The sequence below is a fragment of the Mauremys reevesii genome, linkage group 4 (genome assembly GCF_016161935.1).
Source record: "Mauremys reevesii isolate NIE-2019 linkage group 4, ASM1616193v1, whole genome shotgun sequence".
Lineage (NCBI taxonomy): Eukaryota > Metazoa > Chordata > Testudines > Geoemydidae > Mauremys > Mauremys reevesii.
Genome location: NC_052626.1, coordinates 127,725,001 through 127,741,476, shown reverse-complemented (window position 1 = coordinate 127,741,476; position 16,476 = coordinate 127,725,001). Strand labels below are relative to the sequence as shown.

Below are 16,476 nucleotides of genomic sequence, written 5' to 3'. Positions count from 1 at the left end.
TCAGAGAGACAAGACCACGCCACTAGTCAATACATAAGTACTGACTCAGAAGGAAGAGCACCACGCCTTCTGAGTCACTGCCAGCACTTCCTGTAGCACCTTGCCTTTTCCCCTTGAGGTCTCTCCTCCAAGTAAGGACCCAACCCAATCGTGCTCAACTTGTCCGGTGGAACCGGATCCCAGCCAGCGGTGGTGTGGCTGCAGGCTGCACTGCCTGCTAGGCAGGGAGGCTGGGGGGGAGTGTTTGCAATTCCTATTCATCCAATAAAGATAACTCAAGGCACAGGCTCTCTTTTAAAAGATTTCCCTCCCATTAGGAGGGGGCTGGCTCTGAATCTTTCCTTTGTGGAGCAGCCCAGCTGCGTTTACCTTCCACACACTTGATGCGGGTGATTTGAAATTACTATGGCCTCATCTGGTTGCTTCAATATTTGCACCCATTGGCAAAATTTGGATACTCAAAGCAAGTGGCTCTGGGGCCATTCTCATTCAGAAAGGCCTGTAGGGCGGGGAGGAGGGAGATTACATACACCATGCAGAGGGGATTTGGCGTTCCTCAAGGGCTGACTCCTTGGAGCGTAAGGAAAGGTTAATGACCTCAAAGCATCGACAGACTCCATTGCCCAGCACTTTATGTGGCACAGCGAGTGCCCGACACCACCCCGTCACAATGGCAGCGTTTTATATTCCGTTTGCGCTGCTATAAATGACTATACAAGACACAGGGCAATGGAGAATCAGGCCCTAGGTGTCAGAAGCAAGGTAGGAGAGGTGTCAGAGGGGCTTGGGCAGCCACACCCAGTGGTCAGAGCCAATGTCAAGGTCACAGCCGAGGGCCAGCGGAATCCAAGGAGTTGTAGCCTAGGGCCAGAGCTAGAGCCGTTGAGAACCAGGGTGACAGGATTCAGGGAGTGGATGAGGCTGAGGGCAGGAGCCAGGAACAGGACAGGGACTGGGGACAAGACTGGAAGTCAGGTAACAGACAGCAGAGGCTGTGGTAGCAACAAGCCAGGATCCACCTTGTTGTACAGACAACTTACTATGTCTCTTTCTAGCTTAAATAGTGTACTTGGCCGAATCAGGGACTCTGGAGCTTCTCCAATCAGGTCCCTGTAGGTGGTACCTTTAGTGGAGCATAAGTGGAGTATTATCTCAATTACTCCAGTCACTAGTAGACCCGTCGGGTGGTGCTGGTGTTGTGGATGTGGGCCCAGGTTCAGGGCCTGCAGATAGTCACAAGGGGACATTTCCCAACAGGTGCACGGGGGAGATGGTGATGCATAGGTTTGGAATTAGGTCCATCTCTGCTCCTACAAAATCCAGACAAGCTTTTGACGAAGCTTGTGCCCGGTGCTGGTTAGAAGCGCCTTCACAAGTACATCCCAGACCGGTGCTCACCATGATCCAGCCATGTCTGCTGCATAGCTAGAGGTCAGAGTATTGCTCTCCAAGAATCCAATACATCTTCTGCCTGGAGAGGGAGGAATCACATAGGCTGGACAGTGCATGTGAGGGACACTTACCCTTCCATTCCCTTGTTGTACCTATTGTGGGGATATAGTAAGCACTCTGGTCCAACACAAAGTTCAATTTCATTTTTTTAATGAACAGAGACTTGTCCCACAGTTCTTCATTTATTGACCATTATCAGTACAAAGAAAACAAATTAAAACAACCTGCTCCCCCACCTGTGTCATTTAAACCTAATGCTACAATCTATAAAACAGAATCTAAAAAACTCAAAGTATTTCAGGGATTCTGAGGAACTTCCTGAAGTCAGAGCAACTGTTGGGCTCATCTGCTAAACATAGAGGGAGCAATTGTGCTTTGTGGTCTGGGACCAGTGGCCAGTTCTGAACCACCCAGAGACTCAATGGAGACAAGAGTACAAAAGGTATCTAGTATTCTACAGTAACGATCCAACCCACTATAGCTTAAAAGAGCGTCTCTGCAGTGCTTGGGGCCATCTCTTCCATCAGGGTGGAGGCTGAGGAAGACGGAATGGTGACTGTGTGATATCTGACCTGCTACACTCTAATCAGTGGATATGTATTTTCATTTAACGACTCCACTTGGTCTCATTCCGCTCCACTCTCCAGATGTGGACAGGTAACATTAGTAACACCAGTCCAGCTGTTATTCACATCCGCAGAGTGATTCACGGGTTCTTGAGTGTCAGCACAGATCCCCGTATTGTAGGTGAACCCCAGCCTAGCTCAGCTGCTCCAGCTGGCGATGTTGCCCCTCCGACTGGCCTAGGCTCAGTGTGGCTCAGGGACGTAGGGCTCCCAGGCGTGTTATTCACAGGCCAGCTTCCCATCAAAGCTGGACAGGGCAATGGCGAAAGCCTGCACAGCGCACATGGGGTAGTTGTAGTCCATGGTGAAAGCGTCGTCTGCCACACGGCCGAACTGCATCACAATGTAGTCAGCTGAAAGAGAGGTGGTAAGAGGCCATCAGAGCAAACACACACACTAACAGGTTCCAGGGCTGGACTGAGCACCAGGGGTCAAAGCCTCACATCCTACAACCAGCCAGAACTCTGGCACAGGAGACTACCCAAGGCTACACAGTCTGTGGCAGAGCCCAGAACGGAATTCACATCTCCAGCGTCCTGGTCCCTACTAGTCACTTTGAACCTCGTGAGCTGCATCAGTTTTCCCATCGGTAACCCAGGGATAACTAAACGGGTTGAGAGGCTTGATTCATTAATACATGTCAAAGCTTTGAGATCCTTGACTAGGAGGAGGCACCAGACGAAGTGCTCCTCTATACCTCTGAATTCCCGTCCGCGCTGTTACCCCCAGCAGCCCAGCCAGAAAACCCACGAGGAAGTCCATCTGATGACATTTCCAGCTCAGTTTTTCAGCTCCCAGAGGCTGAAGTCGTACACCTAGGGATCTGAATGCCCAAGGGCTCAGCTTGAACCCAGCCTCTGCAGTTTGTCCATCGAAGGTGACCTTCCAAAGAAGCAATGCGTCATGTCTCCGAGTTTGAACGTGTGGGTCCTGCACCTGCTGCCAGCTCCCAGGCTGTGGCTGAGCGAAGCACCGTGCCATGGTGGACTGAAAGGCCGCGGGGCTCTCGCTCAAATGTCAAACCCAGCAGAGCAGGAGGGGACTGAGCAGGGTGGGGGCAGAGCTCAGCCACTTGCCTGACAATAAGCGTTGCCATTTAATCAGCAGAACCAGCCCTTCCCCTCTCAGCGCCGATAGGGTAAGAGAACACAGGAGCCCTAAACACTGCCTCTCCCAAGGGGAAACTGATCTCTTGCTAGAATTCCTGACCTGACCATTCTCAGCACGGCAGTGGCACTCCCCCAGCCCACAGCCTCTCCCGTGGCTTCCTTTTGTTACACCAGCGAGGATGACAGGAAATCTGTAAAAATAACCGGGGGGCCCCCCGACAGGTTCTTTCTGTCCTGTAATCCAACACTCTGGACACGAACGTCCCCTGATTGGACTGGACAGGTGACAGGCAGAAGAGTCCCTCGCTGCTTTGCATGCTTCATAAAGCCGCTGAGCTGCCCTCGCTCAGATATTCGCAGGTGGTCTCTGCTGCAAGTCTGGGGTACAGGGTGGGTGGAGCCCGACAGCCCCCAAGCAGTCAGCTGTCTGAACTTCGAACCCTCTGACTGATCCTCAGGGACCTTCCAAATCCAGCCAAGTCATGAAGCCAACCAAGTAAAATGTCATTGTGTCTCCAGCATCAGCCTCGGAGCGGAGCCAACACAGGATTGTTTCGGCCTCTGGGTGAGACTCCCTCCCCCGAGCAGAGGCTGCACAAAGTCTGTAGATTGCTGACCTCCCACTTACACCTAGGGGCCAGAATTTTCAAAAGGTCTCATTACCCCCCCTGCTTGGGCCAGGTTTCCCAAAGAGCTCAGCTCCCAAAGCGCCAGGCCCCATTTGTGGGTGCTGAATGCTTGAAAATGTGGCCCTGAGCTCTTTTAGCCCCACAGGCCTGATTTTTTAGGACTTATGTGGTGCATATCAGGGGACATAAGTGGTTGTGCCGGGACCCTGCCCAGAGGTGAATTTTCATAGATTCCAAGGCCAGACGGGACCACGGTGATCATGTAGCCTGACCTCCAGCAGAGCACGGGCCCAGAGAACTGCCCCCAAATAATTCCTATAATTTCTCCCTCTATGATCATACATGGGATACGGGGAGTTCAGATGCAATGGATTCAAAACCAACCACAAAAGGGGCCCATGTAATACTGGTGTAGGCAGGCGCTCAGCTATTGGCATCAGTGGGAGCTGGGCTTGCTTACACCAGGGTTGGATTTGGTCCGTGATCCTTTCTGGGCTCTATACTTTGCTTATCGAATAGGTTTCGGGGCGAGGGTGCTCACCGCCTCTCGTGTCCCCCCTCCCCCAGCTCAGGGCTTAGGCCCAGCTGGCCCAGGTTGGGACCCTGGTAGGGTGACCTGCTCTGGGAGCTCTCCCCATCAGCGGGGGCCCCACCAGCGGCACCAATGGCCTGGGTGGGGAATTCTGGACAGCGGCATCCCAGGGCCTTCTCCTAGTTCAGGGATAGGCAACCTATGGCACAGGTGCCGAAGGTGGCACGCAAGGTGATTTTCAGTGGCACTCACACTGCCCGGGTCCTGGCCACTGGTCCGGGGGGGGCTCTGCATTTTAAATTTAATTTTAAAATGAAGCTTCTTAAACATTTTAAAATCCTTATTTACTTTACATACAACAATAGTTTAGTTATATATTATAGACTTATAGAAAGAGACCTTCTAAAAATGTTAAAATGTATTACTGGCATGTGAAACCTTAAATTAGAGTGAATACATGAAGACTCGGCACACCACTCCTGAAAGGTTGTCGACCCCTGTCCTAGTTATTCATCCAGTGACCAGCAGCAAGAAGCTGAGCCGGGAGCACGGCAAGGCAGAGCCCTTGTTTAAAGGCCCAGAGGAGAACAATTTCCTTGCTGCTAGAACTGTGCCCAGGGAAGGTTCCAGGCTCAAGCAGCATGAGCCAGGCTGGGGAACTGCAGAACTTCGGCCGGGCTCCCCTGTCCACCAGACCCACGTAGCCCCAATCCCCTAGTACAATCTGCTTGGCCCTCTGGCTCCCCCTGGTGCTCCACTCCAGCACGATCCACACAGAGCACAAATTTGGCCCGCAATGGGCCCAGAGCTGTGAGCAGCAAGGCTCCTAAGGGGTACCGTTTTGCTTGCGCAATGGGCCTAACGCTCCCTCCGAGCAGGTTCCTTGCAGAGCGTAGCCCCTTATTTGAAGTGAGATTATGGTCTGGAAACTCCCACCCGGATTCCTCTCAGATCAAATGGACTGCAAGTTTCCGAGCAGGAACAAGACCTTTCCAGCTGCCAATCCCACCACTCAGCCTGCTGGGACTGTTCCTTCTCCCCCGTGGTAAAGACTCTGCCCCCACCACTGGATGTCTGACTCTCCAGCTGATGCCTGAAGCCGAGCAGACTCAGCTGACCCTCTGTGACTGTCAGGAGGGGAAACTCGCTTTGGCTCAGATACTACCTACGCCCGGGGAGCAGAGAGGGCGAATGAAGTGACCGTGCTCAGTAAGGTGTGTGCCCAGCACCATAGCTGCCACGTCAGTAACGTGCGAGCCCCAGAGCAGGGTGCCAGGACTGTGTTCCGGGGACAGACCGCAGCAGCCCAGAAAAGCTGCTGACGACACCATATTCTCCCAGTTCCCATCTGGTGCCAATTCAAGGCCCAGATCAGCTTTCCATTCATATCCCACAGGATAACGCTGCTCACAATGACCAGAATGAAGCTCACAAGCACAAAACCTAAGCTGGAGAGATGGCGTGAGATCCCTCCAGATTGACAATCCCCACCCCCTTGGCGGGAATCTCCTGTGTCTCGCGCGCTGCTCCCTGCCTGGGGAAATCGACCTTGCGGGGTGACTCTCCCTACGGACTTACGATCGTTGCCGTGCACGATCTGGAAGTTCTTGACGGAGGCGTGGGTGACTCTGCCGTGGAAGTTCAGGACGTAAGACTGGGTCTCGTCATTCCATACCGGGGCCTTGTTGTGCAGCTCTATCAGGTTGTCCATGTTCTTGTTCTGCCATCTCGTAAGCAGCCCGTCGTTATCCTGGGACCAGCGAGAAAACACGCTAAGGAGGCAGCGCGAGTCTTTCTACCTCTAGGAGTCCCTGCGACTATTTCCTGGGGTGTGCAGGGTCCGTATGAGGCTGTGTACCATGTGTGCACACCCCTGTACTCCTGACATCAAGGGGAGCTGGCCATGGAGATCCAAGGCAGTATATGGCCCCATGTATCCCATGTGTGCATCTGGGCACTGGTCTGGACCTTCCATGCCCCTTTAAATCATCTCCAAGCTGTAGGCTTCTGCCATTCTGTTCTAGTTCTTATACCATGCCTGTCCTCGTGGCATCTGAGTGCCTGGGTGGGGAACGATCACCTCCCTTAGGGATTGCTAAGAAGTGAGCGATGCCTCAGAGGAAAGGGGGGGCCTGCTCCCAGCATTGCTGGCTGGTGCGCTGACTTACGTTTCGGGGCCGGATTGGCACCCGCTCATTGTCCGAATTCATTCCAGGGATGATCACGGTCATCTTCCGGGGTCCTTTGAACCCTAAAACGTTTGTCTCCTGAAACAGAAACCCCAGCGGTCTCATCAGTACGTCATTGGAGGCTCACGCATGCCGAACAGGGAGAACAAACATCCCACTCCAAGATTGAGCAGCTGTTTCCTGACCCACTGGTACCAGCAGTGTGCAACTGAGACTCCCTGTCATGACCGGGATATGCAGTGCTCCACGCTGCCCCGCCCCCCATCCAGATGTGCACGCAGCTGGGAGAAGCTCGCCCCGCCACCGCCGCCCGGTGGATCAACAGAGACCTCCGCTCTCCAGGACAGGATGCAGGACAGCCGTGCTTACTGGCAATGAATCCAGGACTGTCTCGGTCTGGCACAGACCACAATGGGCACAGGAGTCGGAGACCATGGGCAGCCACTGTGGGATGCTGCCCAGCGAGCGCGGCTCTCTACCGGGGGAGGGTGGAAAGAGTCTACATCTGTTACTTACATACACGACGGCTGACAGCTCCTGTCGCACGTTCGACCAGTCGGCGTTTGCTCTGTCGGGGTTCACACCATTATCAAACACAGTAAACTTAGTCCCCATTAAATTGGATCTACAACGAAAGACAGAAATCAGGCTGAGGACCTGGGGGATGTGTGTACGTGGCACCGTCACCCCTCTTCTGATCCTCTATTTGCCCTTCCTTAGGTTACCCTCTGTGCTGCTATGAAAGGGGTCTCTGGGACACCAGGGTATCTCAGCAGATGCCCCTCAGCAGCACAATCAAAGGGAGGAAACAGGAGGGGACATGGAGTCTTTGCAGTGGTCCCAAAAGCCCAAATCTCTCCACAGGGAACGACAGGAACAGCTCTTCTCCACCAGAGTCTGTCAAGGACAGTCACTTCCTGACAAGCACCTGATTAATGGGGAGGCGGGAGGGGCATGGGCTGTATCCTGCACAGGGAACAACATGCACCAGGCCAGGCTCTGTATGGCTGCATGAGACCTCGAGGCATGGAAGTGCTCCCTCCAGACCCAGCTTCCCCTTGCACACGGCTCCCCTGATCCATCGCACCCATCAGTTTGCCTAGCACATTTGTGTAGATTGCTGGCATTTCCCTGGATAGCCAAGCGGGGCTGGATCTAGGCACAGAGGGGATTTGGGGGTCCCAATCCCACCATGCTTCCCAATGACCCTTTTCACCAACGCAGCAACCGAGCAGGTCTCCTAACTGCAAATGCAGCCCGGATTCCTTACACCAGGGCTGTCGTGCTTTGAGGGGCATTGTCAGTAAGATTCTGGATAGGTGCCTGCCACACACAACTGAAACAAAACAGTCTGCAGCGGGAGAATAGCAGGTCACAAGCACTGGCCAGTTTGTGGGTGATTCCCGTGGCCTCTGCACTGGTCCTGCTACACCCCCATATAAGTAGGGGCTTGTCTGTGCACAGAAATTGCACTGAATTAACTTTAAAGGGTTTGAAAAGGGATGCAAAGTCTCATGTGGACACTCTTATATATGGATTTAAACTAGTTCTCTCTGTAACTTGCACCTGCAAAGTTACTCACTCACACTAACCCGATGTAAGAAGACAGGTTTGCATTGACCAAAGAGCGTCCATACACAGAGTCGCGCTGGTATAATGAAACCAGTTTACAATCACAGCTTTAGGTAAACTGGTGCAACTCTGCAGGTAGAACAGGTCTTGGCTCCCTGGGCAGCTCTGTGCTTAGTCCACGCCTGAGGTAGCCAGCCTCCGATTTCCACTGACCTGCTCTGAGCTAACATCCTGTCATTTATGTGACAGGGTAGGGTGCGTGTAGGGTGGAACCTGTCTCTGAACTGCCATACATACAGCTACCTCCCACTCCCTGCTCCAACAGACCACAGTGAACGCCTCTGGCCCACAGCGAAGGCTGCTGGGATGTGCAGGACTCCTCCCCGCTGAAAGCGCTGTCAAGAGGTGATCTCTCTATCCTTCCGAAAGAACCGGATGAGCCAGTTCTCCCCTCCCTGCCCCCCAGCGCCAGTCCAGAAGCCAGATCTAGTAACAGGAGGCTCCAGTTCCAGCCAGAAAAGCTGTGACCCCCAGCTACAAAGTCAGAAGAACTCAACTAGGCCGCAGTGGGAAGCAGCAACCTAAACAGCACGCGCACCCTCTTCGGCTCCTCATTGTGTTTCCAAGCGGCTGCCAATCTTGGGTCCCCTCCCTCTAACAGTTTTCTTTTGGGGGCTGAATTGTGTGGGACTCATTCCTCCATCTGAGGGATTCAGTGCAAGACCTGTTCCCCATGTCCGCGGGGGACATGTTCTCCCCACGTCAGCCATCGAAGGACCAGTTTCCAGCCTACGTGCAGTATCATGTGCAGGGCCTGCACTGTAGGTAGCAAGCCAAACAGCCCGAATGGAGCTGGGGGGAAGCTGAATGGTGCAGTGTGGGCCACATCTCCATGTAGGAAGGAGGGTATGTACATGGGGAAACTGCACCTGAGCCCAGGAAGTGAGGGAGCAGGGGTGGAAGGATCACCCCGTGCCCACTGTCTCCTGATAGCTTTTAGACATCAATTTAGTGCCAGTGAAAGGAGCCAGATGGACAGTCCTGGAGACTGGAGTCCTCCCTGTATCTCTGCAGCAGGGACAGACCAGGGCGGGACAGAGCTGGCTGCTCTCACGCTGCACCCACCATGGGCCCATCCTGCTCAGGACGGAACCCTCTAGGGCTGACATACGAGTTCTGTCCCAATGGCCCAGACCGTCCCTGGATGCTCTGCTGAGGCTGCCAGCCTGGGGGCTGATTCGTGTCAAGTACGAAGGCACTTTTCATTATATGAACAACTGTCCCCGGAGAACAGGATTGGGACCCACCAAATTACTGCACACAGGCCACCGAACAACCCTCGGTTGGTGACCACTTTCACTCATTACCCACCAGGGTGGGATCTGAACCTGTCACCTACATGTGCAAGCTCCCCGTCCCTTCCAACATTCACGTAACTGTGCGGCAGCGTTTGCTAAACCAGGGTTCAGAGCTGCAGGAACAGCAGAATGCAGGAAATAGCCCACGCAGCAGGAGACCTAGGCTGGCATGATTCCAGATGTACAGGGCAGAAGCTGCAATATAGTGGGTATTCTCACTTCACTCCCTGGCACGGTCACCTGCTGGGAATTTGCTCTGGACTCCTGGAAATGGGAGGTGGCCCAGGACTCAGTTTTGCCCAGTGCCACAGCTTTTCTCGTACCTCAGCTTCCCAATGAAGTTCTCTCCGCCTCGGGACAAATCAGTGGGATCAATGGAAATCAGGTAGTTCGAGGTCTTGCTCTTTTTCCGCTTCCGACCAGCCAGCAGGAACACCTGTCGGAGACGGGAAGGAGGGGGCTGGATTACAGGGGCTGCGCGGGGGATGCTCAATTGTTGCAACTCACGGTACGTAGGACTGAAGCCGCACACCTTGAAGAAGCTCTACCAGGCACAAAACACTCAAGCTGCTTGCTAACAGGCTGCTGGGAATACAACACATGGTGCACTATCTCCCTAGTAAATACAGTACAAGGCCGCTGTCCTGATATTCAAAGCCCCCTTGGTGACTGGCCTTAGCTACCATAGAGATCGCCTGTCTCTGTCTCCATGACCACCACCGCCTGTGACAGTTGCCTTCCCTGGAACAATGAAACTGTCAACTCGTAGGAGAAGCTCAGAGCGCAGGAGGCAGCTTTCACAGGAGCTGGGCCTAGACCCACTGCCACAAGAGCTGGGAGTGACTAGGGAGCTCACCGTGTTCCAGACTAACTGCTAGACTCATGTCTGGGACTTAGATCTCCATGGATACTTACCATGGAGGGGTCTTTTTAAAGTCTCTGGGAACAGTGGCTCTAGGCCTCTCGGAAATTCTGCCTTGTACAATAGGACAAGCTCATGTGTGGCAGTCTTGTGACATTTATGTGATCCACGTTGCAGCAGGACGCCATGCTACAAGAGGAGAGGGTGGCGGCCCAGTGTCTACGGGCTGTGATTGCGACGACATCTTATGGGTCTCCCAAAAGGAGACACTCTCAAAGACACTGGCTAAGCAGTGACCCTGCCTGGGGAGTTCGATTCTGTGCCAGGCCTTGTATTCACACACTGGGTGTATCTACGCTGCAAAGAAAAACCCATGGTGCAGAGTCTCAGAGCCTGAGTCAATTGACCTGGGCTCTCAGGATATGTCTCCACAGGGTTTGTGAGGTGGAAGGGCCCCAAAGTCTACACAGCAATGGAAAGCCCTGCAGCCCGAGCCCAAGTCACCTGGCCAGCCATGGGTTTTTCTTTGCAGTGTAGACATGGCCCCTGTGGCTAGGGCTTTCTAACTGCACCTGCAGAGTGACAGAATCACATTGGATGTAAAGAGCCTGGGGTATCTCTCAAGAGGGATTGTGTGAATATGGACGGAAGGGAACAGATCAATCAGCGGACGAACGCATTTCAAATCGCAAGCTGCAGCTCTACTCCAGGAGCAGTGTGAAAACTCCGCCACTGAAACAGCATCATCATTGGAAATGGGGCATCAGCTCCTGGGAGAGGTGCATCTTCAGGCAGACACAGTGAGCCTGAATTGAATAGGAGTGCTGACAGTCACTCTTCTCCCATCAGTATGCAGGCACAGCTGCATGGGTCTGTAACACTGCTCTCAGTCTGGAGCAAAGAGGGGAAAACCACCATGGAATATCAGGAGGTAGAGATGGGAAAGACTCATTGGGACAAACTCAGCCTTGGAGTAACTGCAGTGACTGCCACGAGCTTACGCCAGGGATGGTTCTGACCCATTAGGCCAGTGTTCATCTCTTTTCAAGTGCTTTGTCCGGCTTTAAGGGTCCCGAGTAGAGCTGGTCGGGAATTTTCCAAAAAAAAAACGTTTTTCGTGCCCAAGCAAAGGTCGGTTTCAACCACTCCCCATTCACGTTTGAAACACACTGCCACTGCCAGGACGGACGATTCCACAGGTCCAGAACAAAACTGTTCACTTTACGATTCAAAATGACTTTCCCTTTGGACATTTCTGTCAATTCAGCTAACACCAGGTTAAAATCCAAGTTACAAGGTCCAAGTGGAAATTAAACGTTTCGAACTTCTCAAAAAGGAACACTTCGATTGATGCTGGCTGAGATGATCATAGGCTCACCGCGTTTTCTGAGATGGGGACTTTTTGCCTCATTTCAGGGTGAGGAAAATTGCACAAAAACTCTCGTGGGAAAACCGTTCCCCACTGAGCTCTCACCCTGAGCGAGGGGTTTGCCCCACTCCCCTGGGAGGGATACTCCGCAGTCTAATAGGCTGGGACCTCACTGCTTGCCTTTTTCTCGTTGTCCAGGTGCAGGTAATATGTAGGATAGAGGCCCCGGTCCATCCCTTTCTTGTCTCGAGTGACCCGACACTTGATGGTCACCCCCTGAGGAGCCGGCCGCAGCACAAAGTCTTCCAGGTTGTCCACTTCGATGACAGGGGATGGCGGCCTCACCTCTTTCTGTGGCCCGGCACCCAGAATGGAAAGGGGAGAAGGCTTTAGGGCGGGCTCATTTCAGGCACACGCTGCTCTAGGGCTTTCCGGAGAGAAAGTGTCAGCAGCCAGAAACACACCCACCACCGTGTGACGTGTGCCCAGGCACATCTCGTTCTGGCACCTTTCCCTTCCCATCCAGTCACAGAGCTGTTCCCTGGGCCATACTCCTCATCTTCCCTGGGTCTGGCCAATCAAGTGCCAGGCTCCTCAGCATCTCCCTTCTCTGAACTTAGTCCCCCCAGCCACTGTGCGAACCTGCCGGAGCGACCTCCTCCCCTGGCCACCTCAGGAACCTGCCGGGGTGACCTCCTCCTCCCCCCGGCCACCTCAGGAACCTGCCGGCGCGACCTCCTCCTCCCCCCGGCCACCTCAGGAACCTGCCGGCGCGAACTCCTCCTTCCCCCGGCCACCTCAGGAACCTACCGGGGTGACCCCCTCCTCCCCCCGGCCACCTCAGGAACCTGCTGGGGTGACCTCCACTGTGAGAACTTGCCGGGGTGACCCCCTCCCGCCAGCTGTTGTGGGAACCTGCCAGGGGCCCCTTTAGGCAGCCCCACCCTCTATTCTTTCTGTGGCCCTGCTCTGTGAGATGGGCTGCCTGCCCATCCTCCCACCCTCCTTCAGCATTAACACCAGAAAGCTGCTGCAACTGCCACTTGACTTGGCTCCGGGGCTGCCATACCCCAGGGGTGAGGGAGGCCGTGAGGAAAGCCCCGTTCCCAGCACTGCCCATTAGCTCGGACTTGCCGGCCTTTTACCTTCTTGGACTTCTTCCCTTTCCCTTTCTTATTGGAGTTCTTCTGAGGGCTTTCCGAGGCCTCTCCCTCGCTCCCCTCTCCGGCGGCTTTGGGGAGAGCTGCAGACAGAAACACACAATGGGCATCGCCTGCTTTGCTGCCCAGAAGCGTCCCAGACCCCGTCAGCCCAGCGGGATGGCAGGGAGGAGCTGAGCGCGCTGGCAGGTGGAGGGCGTTGGTGGATTGATTTATAGAGGCAGCGGCTACCCTTGGCACAGCCTGCCGTCCGGGAGCAGAGCATTTTAAACGACCCCTGGCGGCGGCAGGTCACGTCTGAAGCAATGTGATGGGTACCCTGCTGTTGTGTATTTGGTTGTCATGGTTTTGTTGCTATGGCAACTGAGTTAGATTATTATGGGTTAGCTCAACCGGTTTCAACCGGTTGAGGAGCTCTGTATATATGTAAATAAAATGGAGGTTTTGGTTAGCTGCCTGTTCTCTGGCCTCAAGTGATTGCTTCCTACACCGGCTGCCCCAAGGATATAACACCTGCCAGCAAAGGGAGGGCGAGGAATCCTAACTCAATCACGTGGAGCTGCTGGCCTGGACAAGCAGCCACTGTGGCATTTCTGCACAAGGCAAGTCAAAGGACATGGCCGATTCCACTAGTTAAATTAGCCAGCAGGGGGCAATACATCCTCCTCCTCTAGAGCCCAAACATATGACCCACAATAATACCCCCACCTGGTGAAGATGGAAGAGTTTGCAACCCCAGGTGTCCAGTATCTGCCCATGCACTGCCCTGAGCAATGGGACTTGTACCCTTTGGTGCCCAGAGCCCGCCATGGTGCACCCCCCGCTCAGGGAGCACCCACCTTTCTTTTTGGTCTTCTTCTCTTTGTGGCTGTCGCCTCCCGCCTGGAACATGGAAGCCGTGTCCTTTTTTGTGTTGGGTTTGATTGGCTTGGTGCTGGAATCGGAGTCGTCTTCCTCCTCGCTGTGTGTAAGAGCTGGGGCTACGGGGGGGGGAAGACATGCGCACAGAAGAATCAGTCAAGAGAGGGACTACGGATCCCTGTGCTAACACTCATGCCTTTCATCTGAGGATCTCAAAGCCATCGAGAGACGTTAGCTAAGGACTGTACACATCTGTCATGACAAGGGAATATTTCGCTCAGGAGAACGGAGTTACTCAGGGTGGGATTTGGTCAAGATCTGGCTAGCGGCAGTCAAAAAGGCGAACAGAATGTTGGGAATCATTAAGAAAGGGATAGATAATAAGACAGAAAATATATTGCCTCTATATAAATCCATGGTACCCACATCTTGAATACTGCGGCAGATGTGGTCACCCCATCTCAAAAAAGATATATTGGAATTGGAAAAGGTTCAGAAAAGGGCAATAAAAATGATTAGGGGTATGGAACAGCTTCCATATGAGGAGAGATTAATAAGACTGGGACTTTTCAGCTTGGAAAAGAGACGATTACAGGGGGGATATGATAGAGGTCTATAAAATCATAACTGGTGTGGAGAAAGTAAATAAGGACGTGTTATTTACTCCTTCTCATAACACAAGAACTAAGGGTCAGCAAATGAAATTAATAGGCAGCAGGTTTAAAACAAACCAAAGGAAGTATTTCTTCACACAGCGCAGAGTCAACCAGTGGAACTCTTTGCCAGAGGATGTTGCGAAGGCCAAGACTATAATAGGGTTCAAAAAAGAACTAGATAAGTTCCTGGAGGATAGGTCCATCAATGGCTATTAGCCAGGATGGGGAGGGATGGTGTCCCTAGCCTCTGTTGCCAGAAGCTGGGAATGAGCGACAGAGGATGGATCACTTGATAATTACCTGTTCTGTTCATTCCCTCTGGGGCACCTGGCATTGGCCACTGTGGGAAGACAGCATATGGGCTAGATGGACCTTTGGTCTGACCCAGTATGTCTGTTTTTATGTTCTTATGTAGCACCTGCACTCTTTGGAGACATGCCATGGGTCTGTTACTGATTGCACGGGCCTCATCCAAACGTTGGACAGGCATGTGCCAGGGGAACCGGGTCAGCACTGAGGCAGGGCAGGATGCTTCCCCTGCTGAAGCATCACCAGAGTTTTCCTGGGAGGTCTCCCATCCAAGTACTGACCACCCAGCCCTAGCCATATCCCAAGGGCTCCCATGGTACCAGTGGTGACTCCTCATCCACCCTTTGTTGATTATGAGAGCTCTGGGGGTCCAGGGGATGTATGGGCAGCTGTCGCCCTTCACCTTTCTTTTTGCCTTTTCTCTCCTTCTTGTCCCCGCTCACTTGGAACATGGACGTCGGCTCCTTCTTCGTGGGCTTGGCAGCTCTGGGCTTGGCATCGCAATCACTTTTGTCTCCTACCGGGCGGGAGAAAGGAGCCAGTGTGAGGACAGGAGGGAAGAGAAAGGGCAGCAAGCTGGGAGGGCGGAGGGAATAGCGAGGGGTAAGAGATGGGGAATGGAGGGGGAGAGAGCAGGGAGGAGTGGGGACAAGCCCGGGAGAAAGGGAAGAGGGGGAATGGGGGAAAGCCAGGTGTGTTGGAGGGGAGAGAGCAAGGAGGCAGGGAGGAGACGAGAGAGAAGGGGGACACAGGCAGTGGTGAGCTGGAGCCAGTTCCCACAGGTTCCCAAGAACCAGTTGCTAAAATTAGACCTCCGTGGAGAACCGGTTGTTAAAGGGCCAGAGGGTGGGCAAAGAACTCCGGTCCACGGGCCGGACCATCCTGTTGTTCCCAGGATTCCCAGCTGGGGAGGCTGAGGCTCCCCCGGCCCTTCTCCCACTTCCCTCCAGCTGCAGCGTGGCCAACCGCCGGCATCAGCTAGGCAGCTCAGCTGAGCTCCGGAGTCGTCTTGCTGCCGCTTTTTGAGAGGCCTGGCAAGGTGGGGGGGGGGGGTCCTGCTGCAAGCTCCAAGGCTGGCCAGAGGGGAGGGGGCAAGTGGGGCCCCTGGCCCCACAAGGATGTCTCCCTCCAGCCCCTCCCACCCCCCCCAGAACTGCAGCATGGCCAGCAGCTGGGCAGCTCAACTGAGCTCCTGAGTTGTCCTGCTGCTTTGAGCTGCCGGCAAGGTAAGGGGGGAGGGGGCTGAAAGCTCTAGGGCTGCCGGGGGGGCAAGTGGGGCAATTTGCCCCAGGCCCTGCAGGGGCCCCCCGGCCCCACGGGTAGGCCTCTCCCCTACTCCCCCCCCCTTAGATCAGAACTTTTTATAGGGAACCGGTTGTTAAGATTTTGGCAGCTCATCACTGGACACAGGGACATGACTTCAGGGCCTCTGGAGATACAGACACAGGAGAGCCCCAGCCCTCTGCTGCCCTCCTCCCTCAGCCACTTCCCAGGAGGCTTGGGGCCTCAGCCGGCCAGTGCTCTCTGCTCATTCCTGGCCTGGGTGTTAACCGCTCACTAATAACTGGGTGTTAACCGACTTCCCTAATAACCACCCATTGCAACCTGCCACCTCTGGCTGGGGCTTCTCTTAGGCCAGCCCCGAGCCCTGGCTCTCCCTGGATCAGAGCTGCCCTCTCCATGCCCTGCCTGTGTCCCAGGCCCCCATCTCCTGCTCTCTAGCAGTGTGTGTCCCATAACACCCAGCCTGAGCCTGCTCCACTGTCCCAGGGGGAGAGAGATTCCCTCTTGG

General features: G+C 54.2%; 1 protein-coding gene across 2 annotated transcripts in view; it reads right to left on the bottom strand.

Annotated features, from left to right (window-relative positions):
- Positions 1–1,585: 1,585 nt before the first annotated feature.
- Positions 1,586–16,476, bottom strand: part of TULP1 (TUB like protein 1) — a 35,688-nt gene continuing 20,797 nt past the window's right edge. For both annotated transcript variants that reach the window (XM_039538235.1, XM_039538236.1), the window contains 9 exons: positions 15,088–15,201; positions 13,698–13,838; positions 12,844–12,941; positions 11,879–12,049; positions 9,791–9,903; positions 7,054–7,162; positions 6,517–6,615; positions 5,927–6,098; positions 1,586–2,431 (listed from right to left, as the gene is read on the bottom strand). In XM_039538235.1, the coding sequence (XP_039394169.1) occupies positions 2,298–2,431; positions 5,927–6,098; positions 6,517–6,615; positions 7,054–7,162; positions 9,791–9,903; positions 11,879–12,049; positions 12,844–12,941; positions 13,698–13,838; positions 15,088–15,201 (1,151 nt within the window). In that variant the 3' untranslated portion in view covers positions 1,586–2,297. The remainder of the gene's footprint in view (positions 2,432–5,926; positions 6,099–6,516; positions 6,616–7,053; positions 7,163–9,790; positions 9,904–11,878; positions 12,050–12,843; positions 12,942–13,697; positions 13,839–15,087; positions 15,202–16,476) is intronic.